Source organism: Sinocyclocheilus rhinocerous, unplaced genomic scaffold (assembly GCF_001515625.1).
Source record: "Sinocyclocheilus rhinocerous isolate Xijiao unplaced genomic scaffold, SAMN03320098_v1.1 scaffold574, whole genome shotgun sequence".
NCBI lineage: Eukaryota > Metazoa > Chordata > Actinopteri > Cypriniformes > Cyprinidae > Sinocyclocheilus > Sinocyclocheilus rhinocerous.
This window is the reverse complement of record NW_015659919.1, coordinates 2,519,663-2,534,206: the sequence shown is the minus strand read 5'-3', so window position 1 is coordinate 2,534,206 and position 14,544 is coordinate 2,519,663. Positions and strand designations below refer to the sequence as shown.

General features: G+C 35.9%; 1 protein-coding gene across 1 annotated transcript; it reads right to left on the bottom strand.

Annotated features, from left to right (window-relative positions):
* Positions 1-5,838: 5,838 nt before the first annotated feature.
* LOC107724356 (transmembrane protein 106B-like) lies at positions 5,839-13,478 on the bottom strand. The gene is made up of 8 exons (XM_016533252.1): positions 13,371-13,478; positions 11,619-11,832; positions 11,431-11,494; positions 11,117-11,276; positions 8,503-8,643; positions 8,355-8,404; positions 8,208-8,261; positions 5,839-7,185 (listed from the first exon to the last, which is right to left on the bottom strand). The coding sequence occupies exons 2-8, from the start codon at positions 11,821-11,823 to the stop codon at positions 7,056-7,058; spliced, it is 804 nt and encodes a 267-aa protein (XP_016388738.1). The 5' UTR covers positions 11,824-11,832; positions 13,371-13,478; the 3' UTR covers positions 5,839-7,055.
* Between the last annotated feature and the right edge of the window lie 1,066 nt (positions 13,479-14,544).

Below are 14,544 nucleotides of genomic sequence, written 5' to 3'. Positions count from 1 at the left end.
CATGCACATCTAACAGTTAGTCCCAAATACATTTTGCATTAAAACCTTTTCTGAGGACATAAGTACACAAATAGTAGTAGATGAGACACTGTCACAGCTTATTTTCATCAATATTGGAGATTTATCATAACATAGGTTGAAAATATTTCAGCTGCAGCTGGAAAAAGTCATTCAGTAAGATGGGTGGGGTTGAGGTTAAATTAGGTTTGGTAGAAAATGTATTAAAAAAAACACTGGAACAAAACAACAATTTAGAGGAGGGTAATGTTATATGAAAGGTCTCATTCTAAACAAGAAACAAGCTGTTAATTCATGTAGTAAATCCTTCACTGACACATGGTTTACCCATGTGACTAAAAAGGAAACATTTGCTAGTTTTGGTAGTTCAGCATCTCTCAGGAAGTCAAGGGTGTGACTGTCAAATACTGAACATATGTATGCTGCGGGAATCGAGGGAACCGGGCTTGACTTGTCATTTCATGCCACGTTAAATGCACAGAGAATAGCATATGAAATGTGTATTGAAAAGAAGAAACCCTTTGTAGACCAAACCAACCTGTCAGTTCAAACTATCACAGACCAAGTCTGCACGGGTGCTAGATGAACTCTTCAGAATCAGGAGGAACAGGCTGTTACCCAACAGCATGAACTAAGAGATTTTTTTGTTTGTTTTTTATATAATTAAACTTTTAGAATCTATAACAAAAATGAATGAATCCTGCACACTATCAGTACTTGCAAAAGTGTGAAGTGAATAAATCTATTTTTCGATACAAGTACTGATAGTGTGTGGGATTCATTCATTTTTGTTGGGAGTTCTGATTTATTTTTGGTTGTTTGTCCTATGCACCTATCGATTACCTGCAGGTGTGCAAGGCTAATTGTTTATCAAAGACCAAATCTGTAGAAAAAACTTTGAGTATCATGTTTGATACATCAAGCTTTTTATGGCTCATGTAGTATGATATAGGAGAATATGAAGCTCATACTCAAGAAATGAAAAAAAAAAAAACACTTATTTTAATTTATTACACACATTTTAACATGATTATTCTATAAATATTACAAATATGGAAGTTATACCTATGTTTACTTCATAAAAAAAAAAAAATCCAGCTTCAAGTCATGTTTCACATGTCTTTTTCCTGTGAAATCTTTAATAATTTTTAATGAAAGGCCTTTTACTTGCTGAAAAGTATATACTATCAATCAGATTACATAAGGCATATAGTAGATTGTGGACAATTGTTTTTTTCAGCAAAGTTTTCACCTTGTAACTTAGAGGCCTTAGAAATGAGTCTATCAAATATGATATAGTTGTCACGGGTGCACACACACACGAGGGACGAGGAGACGCTGGAGAATATGTTGAAAGGACTTTATTTCTGAACCAAGGGAGACGAACACAGGAAGACGTTCACACGAAGACCTTTAACATCCGACACAGCACTAGGGACTGGGAACACTTTATATACACACACAGGAGGAGGGGATGACGAGACACACCTGGGAGCAATGGAAATTAAACCTGGGAAACACCTGGGAGAGGAACGAGGAGACGCTGGAGAATACTTTAACAAGACTTTAATGCCAGGAACCAAGGGAGACGAACTCAGGAAGACGTATACAGGAAGACCTTCAACATCGGACAGAGAATTAGGGGCTGGGAACACTTTATATACACACACAGGAGGAGGGGATGACGAGACACACCTGGGAGCAATGGAAATTAAACCTGGGAAACACCTGGGAAGGAATCAACTTAAATTAGGACAGGAACAGGAAACAAACCAAATAAGGGCATGGGAAGGCACATGGGGAGCAGGACACACACGAAACATGGAACAGAGTCTGACAATAGTACAGACTTTATAGGGTTAAAAGACATTTTACTACTGATGTCAGTATGATGATAATAGCCGTTCATCATTGCACCCAGGTGACACTGTTCTCATGAAATCATTTGGGAAAAAAATAATTAAGTTTAATTTGTATTGGCTTTTTTTTAGCAACTCATTCATTTCTAACAAAAGGGATCATTTCAAATCTGTAGATCCGTATTAGTGAGTGACTGGTGGAGATTCTGGTGAGACACTGTGTCCAAGGAAACCTTTCAACTGGGATTGAGGGGATTGTGCTCAGGAACGCCATTCCACTGTTCCTGATCTACTAAGCACTTTTATATGGTGCAAACCATGCTATTTAACATTTAAATATAAGATTCTAAAAATGATATCTAAATGTCTAACAATTTTAATTTAAAGTTGCATCTTTTGTTGTTGTGTGTATAACCAGATATAGAATGACTCAAAGAGTGTTGTTTTCTGTATCCGCTTTTCCGTACAATTTATCAGCTGTTCCATCAAACAGATATGTCACATGGCCACATTATCTGTGCATTACCCATAAAACAATTTATGGGTAATTTACGGGAAACAGGAGTCATATGCACTATACATTGTGTTGCATCATGCACCAACGATTTCTGACATTCTGGTTATTATGTGTTGATAAGACCAAATTTGCCTCTGGTAGAGGACCAGGTTCTCTCTTTTGGCAGGGACACAGTTGCATTCACACTTATAGCAACAAACTAAACAGTCAGCTTTTGCTTCTGCACACACAATTTTTTTTTCCTTTTGCAGCATTGCACAAAGTGCAGTAAGAAACTGAATGCAACAAGTTGTCATACGTTATATATGTGCTTGTATCACACACTTAAGTTCAATCAGAGATGCATGTGCCTCTAAGAACCCTACAAACCAGGGTTCAACACTTTCATGCTATATGATCATTCCAAACAGAAGTGCAAAACATATTTTAAAAATGTTCCAAATGACAATTATTTATGATAAATGGATAAATGGGTTGTTTATAAATATTTTTAAAAGGTAATTGTGCCTATTTCTTTGCAAAAGTTATGTATATAGCAATTTTGCAGAGAAATAGCCTATAGTCATCTCTTTAAAATGTAAGTTTGTTTGTTTATTTATTTTATTTTTATTTTTTTTGTTCAGACAGAGTTTGGATCTAGACTGATGTTATTTTAGGATCACTTACTGTTATAAATACATTATAATAGAAATATGTTAAATGTATATTTTATTTCAGTTAACATTTATATTATTTCAAGTTTATTTTTATTTCGATTTTTTTGGTTTTAGTTTTAGAAGCTCATACATATATAATTTTTTATCATTCATACATATATATATATATATATATATATATATGGTCATATATGATCATTTTAATGAGGTTACTTTTATTTTAAAACGTGAAAATCAGTCATAAAGAAGTAGATGTGTTTAAATATTTCACTGGTTGATCTTTACAGAAACAATCAAATCTATTGTCACTGAGCATCAAGTGTCATTTTAACTGAAAGTGAGACCAGTAAACAATCTGTGTTCAAAGGAATTTTCCAAAACACTTAATTACAACTTTAGTCCAGTCAATAGTGTCTGTGGCATGTTGTTGAGTACCACAGAAAATATTTTCATGTTTATTGCAAAAAGAAGAAATACTTCTGGTTATGCATGCTTTTACAAAGAAATGTCTCCCTTTCCTCACCCTTTTCTGGTGTCCTTGCATGAATATAGGCAAAGTTACCAGGTTTACATGAGTAAAATTATTACATATAGCATTGCACAGACAAGACAATAAGTGATTACACAAAATCTCAGGCTCCCTCATATAATGCATATAGTTATGGTTATGATAATTATGTGTATACAGTACTCTGGTGCGGCATAATTGCCCCTTAGAGTTCAGTTGCCTCCTCACTTGAAGTTCTGTCTCCATGACAACCATCATTTGAGGGATCTGTGCTTTGGACAGATCTGGGTCTCTGTGGATCTGTGAATGATAAAGCAAAGCCTCGTTCCGCCGCTGAAAATTTGATCATGTGCTATAAACTCAGCAGTGCCTTATGCAAATCCTCACATAATGAAAACTATCACTCAAGGGTCCTGGGAGGATACTCATAACTCCCTCTTGTGGCAAAACAGACACAGTTACACGTCATCTGTGATCAAATAAAGAAATCATATGCCTCACTTTCAGGTTATGGTTATGAAGGCCTGTTCTTCTTCTTTATGTTCGTATTTGCATCTAGCGAATGTAGATACACTGGTGAATCTCTGTAAAAGTTTACCAGTGCCTAAAACAATTCTGAAGTTTTGAAAAAAACTCTATTTAAAGAGACGAGCAATTGCGACATAATTATAGCGAGTAACTGACCTGTACATGAATTACGCCTCTTATTGGCAGTTCTGTCTCCATGACAACTATTGTGTAATTTGTCAATGCCCTTGATACATGGCTGCTAGCTAATAAAAGCGTGCTACCTGTTTGAAATGCCATTGTGTAAACTCTAAATAATGGTTACGGTAAGTGTTGGGGTTATGAAATAACACTAATTAGACAGTGGGTTACAATACCCAATTGTACATGATTACTTTATTGTTGTCATGGTGAAGCATCGGAAATGAAAATCTCCTAATTACATGGAGTTATTTGCGTACTTCAATTACATATGTTGCTCTAACATTAATTGCTGAGTAGAGACAGGTTTCCAGTCTTTCACAATCAATCAAATACTTTTATAGAGAGAAATTAAGTGCAGAATAAGTCTATAGAATAAGTGCATGTATTTTAAATACATATGTTTATAGAATTATTGTAAAATGGTGGTGCTAAATATGTTAAGAAATTGACTTTTAAAGGTGTTTTTTTAGTTTGAAAAGTGCTTTAGCAAGAGACTCAAGGTTCAGGTTTGCAGCAACACCGCACATGATGTCGCATTTCATGTTTTTCAACAAGCATTAAAGGGATAGTTCACCCAAAAATGAAAATTGTCATTAATTCCTCAGCCGCATATCATTCTAAACCCGTAAGACCTTTGTTCATCTTTAGAACAAAAATTAAGATATTTTTGATGAAATCCGAGAGCTTTCTGACCCTGTATAGACTGCAAGGGTCCTAACACGGTCAAGACCCAGTAAGGACATTGTTAAAATAGTCCATGTGACATCAGTGGTTTAACCATTATTTTATGAAGGTACGAGAGTACTTTTTGTGCACAAAGAAAACAAAAATAATGACTTTATTCAATAATTTCTTCTCTTCCGGGACAGTCTGCCACCAGTATCGAGAGTTCCACGATGCATGTGTCAAGGTATTCTACGCTGTGCCTTGTTTACGAGCAGAGGAATGCACACACATCGTGGTATGAAATTTTTTTTTTGATTGCACACAAAACGTATTCTCGTAGTTTTATTGAACCACTGATGTCACATGACATGGACTATTTTAAGGAAGTCCTTACTAGGTTTATGTGCCTTGAATGTGGTAGTTCTCTTGCCGTCTATGAAAGTCAGAAAGCTCTTGGATTTCATCAAAAATATAATTTGTGTCCCGATGAAGGAAGGTCTTACGGGGTTTGAAACGACATGAGGGTAGGTAATTAATAACAGAATTTTCATTTTTGGGTGTACTATCCCTTTAAAGTTTCAGGTTGTTTCCTCTGTTAAATAGTTTATTGTTAAAAATAGTCTTCTTATACCTAGTAAAAAATGAATTAAAATGGTCCAATAAGGTAATTAAAAAAATATTTATTTGCACTTATTCATGCAACAAATGGAATTTAATGCTGCGCACATAAAGTGTGCTTTTATATAAAAATATTAATGTATCTGAATGTTTCATCAGGGCAATATTATAATAAATTTAATAATTTAAGAAAATACCTTTACACATTCTAAAATACATTTCTTGAATTTGTAATCCTTTTTCTCACATTTAGTAAAAAAAACAAAAAAAATGGACAAATGACTCAAAACAGGTTTATTTAATGGAAACCAGTCAGCATCATGTTATTTCAGTGCATCTCTAAAGCAGTCCAAGCCACTTTTCTCAAAAATCACAAGTGTTACATATAAACATGTACAGGTACATCAAGCCAGCGGTTGTTATGAACTGCATAAATGTCACATCATGTTAGCAGCCACTTCTATTTCAGAGGAAATAGACCACCTTTAAGCAAAAATAATCTGTGAAGCTGTTTTACAACATGATTAAAATGTTTAAAAATAAAGTTCCATTTTGAGAAATGTTAAAAATGTTATCAAAGTTCTTTCAATCAAAACGTCACATCTAGTTTTAATAAGCAAACTTCTACATTTCTGTGAAATGCATTTAAATTCTGAACATGAGGGTATCTGAGGGAAAGATCATCTCGTACTATCTTCCATCATGCAAGCAGCCAGATGCTCTCAGATCCCAGTGATTGTTGTTCTACGTAATTAGCGCTTTATCAGTTTGCATTTGGAGGCAATACCTCGTGGAGAGATAGACAGATTATAAACTGTAACAATGAGAAACTTTGCATTACAAAATAAATAGATTGAAGCATTTTACTTTTCCCAACTTGTGCACTATCTACACTGACATTCCCTCCTGTGTCACATGATCCTTTTGTATGAAACACACATAGTAGCTGAACATAATCTTAAATATGCCCCTCATAAGAAAGCATCGTGTAATACTGCTTCTGAGTCTGAAGCAAATCTGTGGAATTAGGTATTAACAGGAATTCGGGTAACATCAGGTAATATTTCCATTGCAATAAACTCCTGGTGTTTGGGTTAAGATAGATCCCGTCACTGAAACTGAAATTAATATTAGGTTCAAAATTATAGAAATAAATATAATAACCCAAAGCACAGTTGGTCGTCAAATACATCATTACTTCACTTTAGAAAGGTTTTAAATACTATGTGTAGTGCTTGAAAACAATGGAACTTTGTCAAAAATGAATTTGTAGTGAACAATTCAGTTTGGCAAAGTGAACTGGAATGAGAACTTCCGAGATCTCGTAATGTTCATATTGCTTGGAGAACATGGACAATAAAGTGCATCATTTGTGAATTGCCTGACATCTAGTGGTTAACTGGCAGAAGTGCAGTAAACACTCAACCAGTTTTGCCAAAACAATGACACATGGAGTGGAGCGGTGAGGGACAGGGTGACAGGTTACGCTATCAGGCTCAGCTCTAGCCTGCCAGAGGAGTATTCAGACTGTACTCATGCAGAGCAGTCGTGTTTTCTCCACAATCCACATACTGGTACATCTCCTGAGACACCTGCTCAGCATGGCCAAAGTACACGGTAGTGACGGTTATCCTGTAAACCAACAAGCAAAGTTAGTAACAAGTAAACCAAGCACATTAACCTGATGTTTTGTTGTCCAATGTGTTAGGACATATGCTTATTGAATTTATTTATACATTTGCTTATTTATTAATTTATTTTCCTTATTTTTAAATGTATCACTAAATTTAACATTTCCATTCCATTTAATTTAATACTGGTAAAACCTGTAAATTGAAAGGAGTAGTTCATCTGTGTGGAACACAAAAGAAGATATTTTGAAGAATGTTGGTAACCAAACAGATGCTGGTAGCCATTGACTTCCATAGTATGGAGAAAAAAAAATACTATGGACGTCAATGGCTACCAGCAACTGTTTGGTTACCAACATTCTTCAAAATATCTTCTTTTGTGTTCCACAGAAGAGAAAAACTCATACACTTTTGGAACAACTTCAGAGCGAGTAAATGATGACAATTGTTATTTACGTAAATGCAAACAAGATGTAAACAAGAAGTATTAAGAAGCATTATTACTTATGTCAATTAGTTTATGGCAGTAAAAAAGTATTTAGAAATAAATGACAATACAGTGCCTGTTCACTTCTTCAGTGGCCTTGGTTCTGGAAGTGTTTTTCACATTCATTTTTCATTAACATTAAAGAGTTGAATCATGAACCAAATCAACCAGCTACAAGGTGAATCACAACATATATATATATATATACACACACACACACACATATCTATGTTGTAAAGAGTTGAATCATGAACCAAATCAACCAGCTACAAGGTGAATCACAACATATATATATATATATACACACACACACACACACACATATCTATGTTGTTTGAGAGCGACTCTATTACATCATTCGCCATGAAAGAGATTTCTCTGCAGAATCATGGGTAACTACATTCCTAGTTTCCCACTAGGAATTTTACTGTTAAACATGATTACTGTACATGCATACATGGGGCTGATGGCTTTAACAAAACCATAAAACATTGATTAACAAACCTGTAGCTTGCAATGTTTTGCACAATACTTACTGCATCATAACCACAATGTTGTGCACCTTGATGCTCTGCAGGGTACAGTAGTCACTGGAAAACAGAGGAAGTTGAAAAGGTCTGCCAGGAAAAAATATATATTTACTACACCTTATGTTTTCATGCATGAAAAGTGTGTAAACTTACTACATATAGCTCATTTCATCTGCAATAGTGGTGGGCACCATGTAGTCAATCTGACAAGAAAACAGAAGTATTACAAAAGAATGATCAATGTTTATATATATGCTGAAACATACCTATTTTTAAACCGCTATTTCAAATAAAGCTCTACCTGCTTCATATCCAGAGGGCCAATAGTGGTTATGTTGCTAATGCGGGTTTTTCCAATCACGGTCTTGGAAAACTGCACCTGGGCTGTGATGTTGGCCACGTCCACTGAGTAATAGTTGTTGTTAGTAATATTCAGTGAGTTCTTTAAAATAAAGAAAGACAAATTATCAGAATAAACTACAGGACTTTTGCACAGATTTTTGCCCCGTTTTACAGTCTGAAGGAGTTGACACTAGTTGCCAAAATTTTCTACAATTGTCTGACAATTTTGGACAGTCGGACTTCACAGATTTCATAGAAAATTGTGTTGTGTACAATGGGGACAGACTTTGATTTTATAGCTTCAGACTCTGAAAACCATTTAATATTTTGAGCCGATTTTGGAACACATATTTGTCATGCGTCTGGTTTCATCTAATGCCGGGTTCAGACTACACGGTATTTTTGTCGGTCACGACAGTCACTGTGTCAGATTACACGATTTTGACTCCTAAAATCTTGTCGTGTCGTGAACAAGAAACATGTCAAGACTACACGTTGCTTCCCGACCATTCATCGCGTGCTGTCTTTGACGACACGCGTGATGTCATCGAGAAGGCGGAACTAGGACTGACTTCCGAAAACAAGAGTGTAAACATTGCTGAAGCGCTCCCGCTATAGTTCGCCAGCATTTTTCTTTCTTTGTTCTGTCGTGGTAGTCCCTCGATGACACATCATACAGGCAGGAGTACTGTTGCCACAGCTCCACGAACCTTTCCTCCATCTCATAATTCCACCTAGCAGCACCATCATCTCTCTTTCGTTTCGCCATGTTTGAAACCTGTGTATGAAAGAGCTTCTGTGCTGCTATTGGTCAACGTCACCAATGTGACAGAACTCGTCGTGGACGACGGAAAAAAAATGAAAAATGCTAGTCTTTCTGTCGTGATGTCATGAAGCATCGCAGACGCGGAATCGGTTGTCGTCCACTGACACACTACACGTGCTGAAATGATGGAATCTTGCGTCCCGACGCCCATTGTCGTTTACGAATCCCCACAAAACCCTACGTCAAACAAATCGTGGCAAAATCGGGCTAAAAATTGACCAGGGGAGACTTAACAGAGGCCTTTTTTGACCTGGGCAAGTTGGCATCTACTTAGCAACCAGCCTAGCATCATGGCGGTGACATTTCTATGGCAACAACTCACATTTTCTTTAGAGAAGGTAAGAATCGTGTGTTTTTGTTTTTCTGTAGATGATTCAAACCAAGAGGACAGATGTTTAGCATCACTTAAGTTTTTTTCCATTTTGTCAAAGCTTGGTCACAAGCTGCTGTCAAAGGAGGATGTTTTTTTATCATAATGAATGCGAAGTTTGTCTGTTTTTATGCCGTCTTCAGTGTTTCTCTGTTATTTATATGGTCTGGGTTGAGAGATAATGAACTGTGAATTGTATGTCTTGCACATTCTTTAGACTTCCAGGAAATCGCTGATCTTTGCTTCTCAATACTGTTAATGTGCTTTAAGAATGAATGGGACGACCAACAAACAAGCACTGTCAGGAACAAGAGCTATTTCCAGCTTGCTGAATTTAAAAGGAAAGTTTTTCTTAGCGAACATGAGAAGCATGTTATTTTCTACAAATGTTCATTAGGACGTGTGTTCTGCTGTCAACACTGGGCCACAAAATATAGCACAAGAAAATAGCTACTAACTTTCTAAGGTTGTTTTGTAGGAGTGTTCAGAGTTGGAATGGCACACAATGTCTGCTGCCACAGGAAAGAAAAATATCTTTAATGTCTCAATTGTCTCTCCTACACGGCTATTAGATTGAATGGAGAGCCAGTGGAGACTTCTTAACCTTCATGTTGTGTTCCGGTCATTTTGACCCAGAGAGTTTTTTTTTTTTGTCCATGTAAACCATACAGTGTAGTTATACATTTAAGTACTGAGTAATATTAATTAACTACATGTACTTACTGTATGGTTAGGGTTAGGATTAGAATTTGGCTTAGGGTTACTTGCATGCAATTATGTATATCATCTCTCTTTCGTTTTGCCATGTTTGAAACCTGTGTATGAAAGAGCTTCTGTGCTGCTATTGGTCAACGTCACCAATGTGACAGAACTCGTCGTGGACGACGGGAAAAAAATTAAACATGCTAGTCTTTCTGTCGTGAAGCATGGCAGACACGGAATCGGTTGTCGTCCACTATGACACACTACACGTGCTGAAACGATGGAATCTTGCGTCCCGATGCCCATTGTCGTTTACGAATCCCCACGACACCCTACGTCAAGCAAATCATGGCAAAATCAGGCTAAAAATGTGTAGTCTGAACCGGGCATAAGGCACATGTTTCTGCATGAGCTTCTTGTATTGAGAATGACCTGAAAGTGTTAGTGTGTGATCCTCACTCGTTTTTAGTGTTTGATTTCCAGTTTTCCCCCTCTATAACCATTTTAAAAGCTGGCAAATGTATGATGTCTAGTATTTTGAAATCTGTTCAGTATAGTGTATTCCAGCCTTAAATGACAACAGAATTGGGATCTCTTAAATTTTCTTCAGAAGCAGATACGCTGTAACATTTTTAAAAACATCACTTGTGTCATGTGTGTTCAGTGATAACTTACAGTGACATTGAGATACACAATGTGTTTGCTCTGGTCATAGGACACGTAGACAGACTTCACTCCCACATAGTTGACATCAATGGAACGTGGGAAAAGGAAGAACACAGCCAGGCTGGAGAGCAGCAGGCACACAATGACTGAAGCAGTCACATACAGCTTGCTGTAGGATATATATAACATAGATTTAGTCAGAGAGCCCAATCAGTATTCTGTAACATAAAACAAATGCAAGCTCTTTAATAGTTTCACAAAAGGATTGATACTAACTGGTTTAACAAAACGCATCAGGATAAAAATCTTTCAAGGTTTCTTACGTTCTCCTTGGTCTCAGCCTCTGGTCGCTGTACGGGATCAGGGCCACCAGCTGATTTTCTTGGCCTGCATAAACATGTCATAGCGTGTTACATGGTGTGCATTTTTAGTGAGAGATGACATTTCAGATCAGGTTACTTTTAAAACATTTCAATTAACGAAGTGTTTTAAACCGAGTTTAGAAATGTACCTCGCGGGATCCTTCCAGTGCCTTGGCATGTGGGGCAGGTGACGCTGTCTCGGCCAGTGAACTCCACGTATGGGAACTGAGACACATCTCCCTCGTTCTTACCGTCATCGGTCTGCATGGCGCTGTACCCGGGCGATGAGGTCAGGCTGTCCTTACACTCATCATGACAGGTATGCTTCGGCAGGTGGGAAAGAGCCTTCCCCATTTTTTACACCTGGTGATAAGAGCAAAGTTTTAATACTGTATGGGTAAAAAATGCAAATTGTACTATAAAAGCAGAATGCCTAAAATACTGTGCATATACATACCACCAAAACTATTTAGAACAGAATATATAATAAATAATATAACAGAATTTTAGTAGAAATAAAACAGAATATTTAACAGAGCACATAATATAATGAAATAGTGAATAGAGAATCAGAATCTTTAGGAAAAAAACAGAACAGAACTTTTAATGAAGAATCAAATAGAATACAACCTCTCCGATAATCAAATACAAGAGAAACATCTACAGAGAAGTGAAGAGATTAAAATACAACCTTCGCTCAGTAATGAAACATAATAGAATCTTTAACTGAGAACCAAATAGACCAGAATATCTAATAGAGAATCAAACAAAATGGGATCTTGAATCAGAACAGAATATCTAATAGAGAAATGAATAAAGCAGAATCGTTGATAGAGAATCAAATAGAATGGAATCATTAACAGAGAATCAAATATAGCACAATCTTGAATAGAAAAAAGGAATGGAACGGAGTACTTAATACAGAATCAAATACACTACAATATCTTTGATAATCAAATGCAATTAAAACCTTAACGGAGAGCTAAGCTAAACAGAATAAAACAGAACATTTAATAAATAATCAAGCAGAATGAAATCTTTAAAAGACAATTAGAACAGAGGAATAAATAGAATCGTAAACGGGGAACTTAGAACAGAATCTTTAGCAGAGAATCAAACACAACAGAATCTTCAATAAAGAATCGAATACAACAGAAATCCAACGGAGAACTGGATAGAATCAAAATGTACTTTCAACAAGTAATCGAATGGAGTAAAAATTTTCATACAGAAACAGAATAGATTAACAGAGAAATAAATAGGACAGAACCTTAAATTAAAACCGAATAGTATATGATATTTAATAGATAATCAAATGGGACTGAACATTTAAATCAAACAGGGCCTTTAACGAGGAACTGAATAAAATAGAATCTTCAATACAGAGTGCAGAGGAGACGTATAGTCACGATCTCAGCTGAGATTCCTTAGGGGAAAAAAATGTGAAACCTAGCAACACATACCGTTACACGGATAATTGCATCTTATATAGAATACATGGCTAAGAGACAATATAACTAAAGAAGAAGATAAACACGGTGTCAGCAAGACATCGGTATCCAAAATAACAGCCGTCATCACGTTTGGCATTATGAAAGCTGATGGACCTAAAGTCATGTCTCGTGTTTATGTTTCAGAAGAAAGTCATGTCTCGTGTTTATGTTTCAGAAGAAAGTGCGAAGTAAAAAAAAATGATAGAGAAGGCCATTGGTAGGCCTGGACACATGAGCTCGTACGCGAGCATCGCTAATAACCGGTTGGCTAAAAACAAAGCTAAGGTAAAGACGTAGCAGGCTTTTCTGCTCGGAGTCGGAACCAGTTCATAAATGCAATGCCTAAGATTAAAATGGGTTTGCCTCATACCAAATATGAATATTTATGTAAAAGAATTCTTTTCTTACCTGAATGAATCAATAAGTGAGCGCTTCAGTGGTCATGCAGTCGTCGTTTATCTTTTGCACTGACATGCGCAGTGCGTCGTTTTTCTCAGACTAGACACAGAATACTACTGCGAACTGCGAAGGCCAAAGCTCATGAATATTAATTATTAATACGCCGTCAGACTGTAACACACATCTTTCAATAAGTCAGCAAGGCCCACTGGACGAACGACGAGTAATGTAATAAAAAATAATAAAATAAATAAACAAATCTTTCGCCTTAGATGGATTGTAGGACCAACAGGACTGTGATAAGACCAGTCATACGAAAAGAAATGCGTTAAACAATATTCCCCCCCCCAACAAAGCAGCTATGTTTAATTGACTCTTCCCGTTAAAATTAAATAAAACATGTAGTAATGTAAAACAAATATGACTCTGGTGTTTAATGCTTGCAATGAAAAAAAACTTTGCAAATAATTACTTTGCAAATGAACAAAACTATAATAACGTATGTAAATACACTTATAGCCTACATGTAGACATTATCATAGGACATGCAGAATCCAGTCATTGTGTGTGTGTGTGTGTGTGTGTGTGTGTGTGCGCGCGCGTATCCAACACAATGTACTTGGCCTAAATAAGTTTGAAGTCCCCTAATGTATGGGAAACACATTATACATGGGCACATACAGGGTTTAATACCTTTACATAAAAATTTTAAAACACTTAAAAAGTTAGGCTAGGTAACATAGCATGTAATTTGTCTTAAAATGATATGTATGTAGTATAAAATTAAAATATCTTTTACCAATAAGAATAAACAAAATATTGTTAGCATGAGATCAAATTATTGGCAAAGAATGCTAAAAATGACATTAAAAATAGAAAAGGACAAAGTTAAAACATTTTTTTCTTTTTCTTTTTTTATTATTATTATTTTTTTATAGCACTTTTCAGACACTTTAGTGACCTATAGGTGTTCAATTTCGTTCTTTTAGTTTTGTGTTTGGATATATGGAATTAAATATTAAATTATAAGAATTGGAGAATTACAGAATTATAGAATCAGGTGCCAGTTGCCTAAACTGCTTAGACTAGTCTTAAAATTCATTCATTCATTCATTCATTCATTATTCATTTCTTCTTTCATTTATTTATTTATTTATTTATTTATTTATGTTTCTTTGAGACT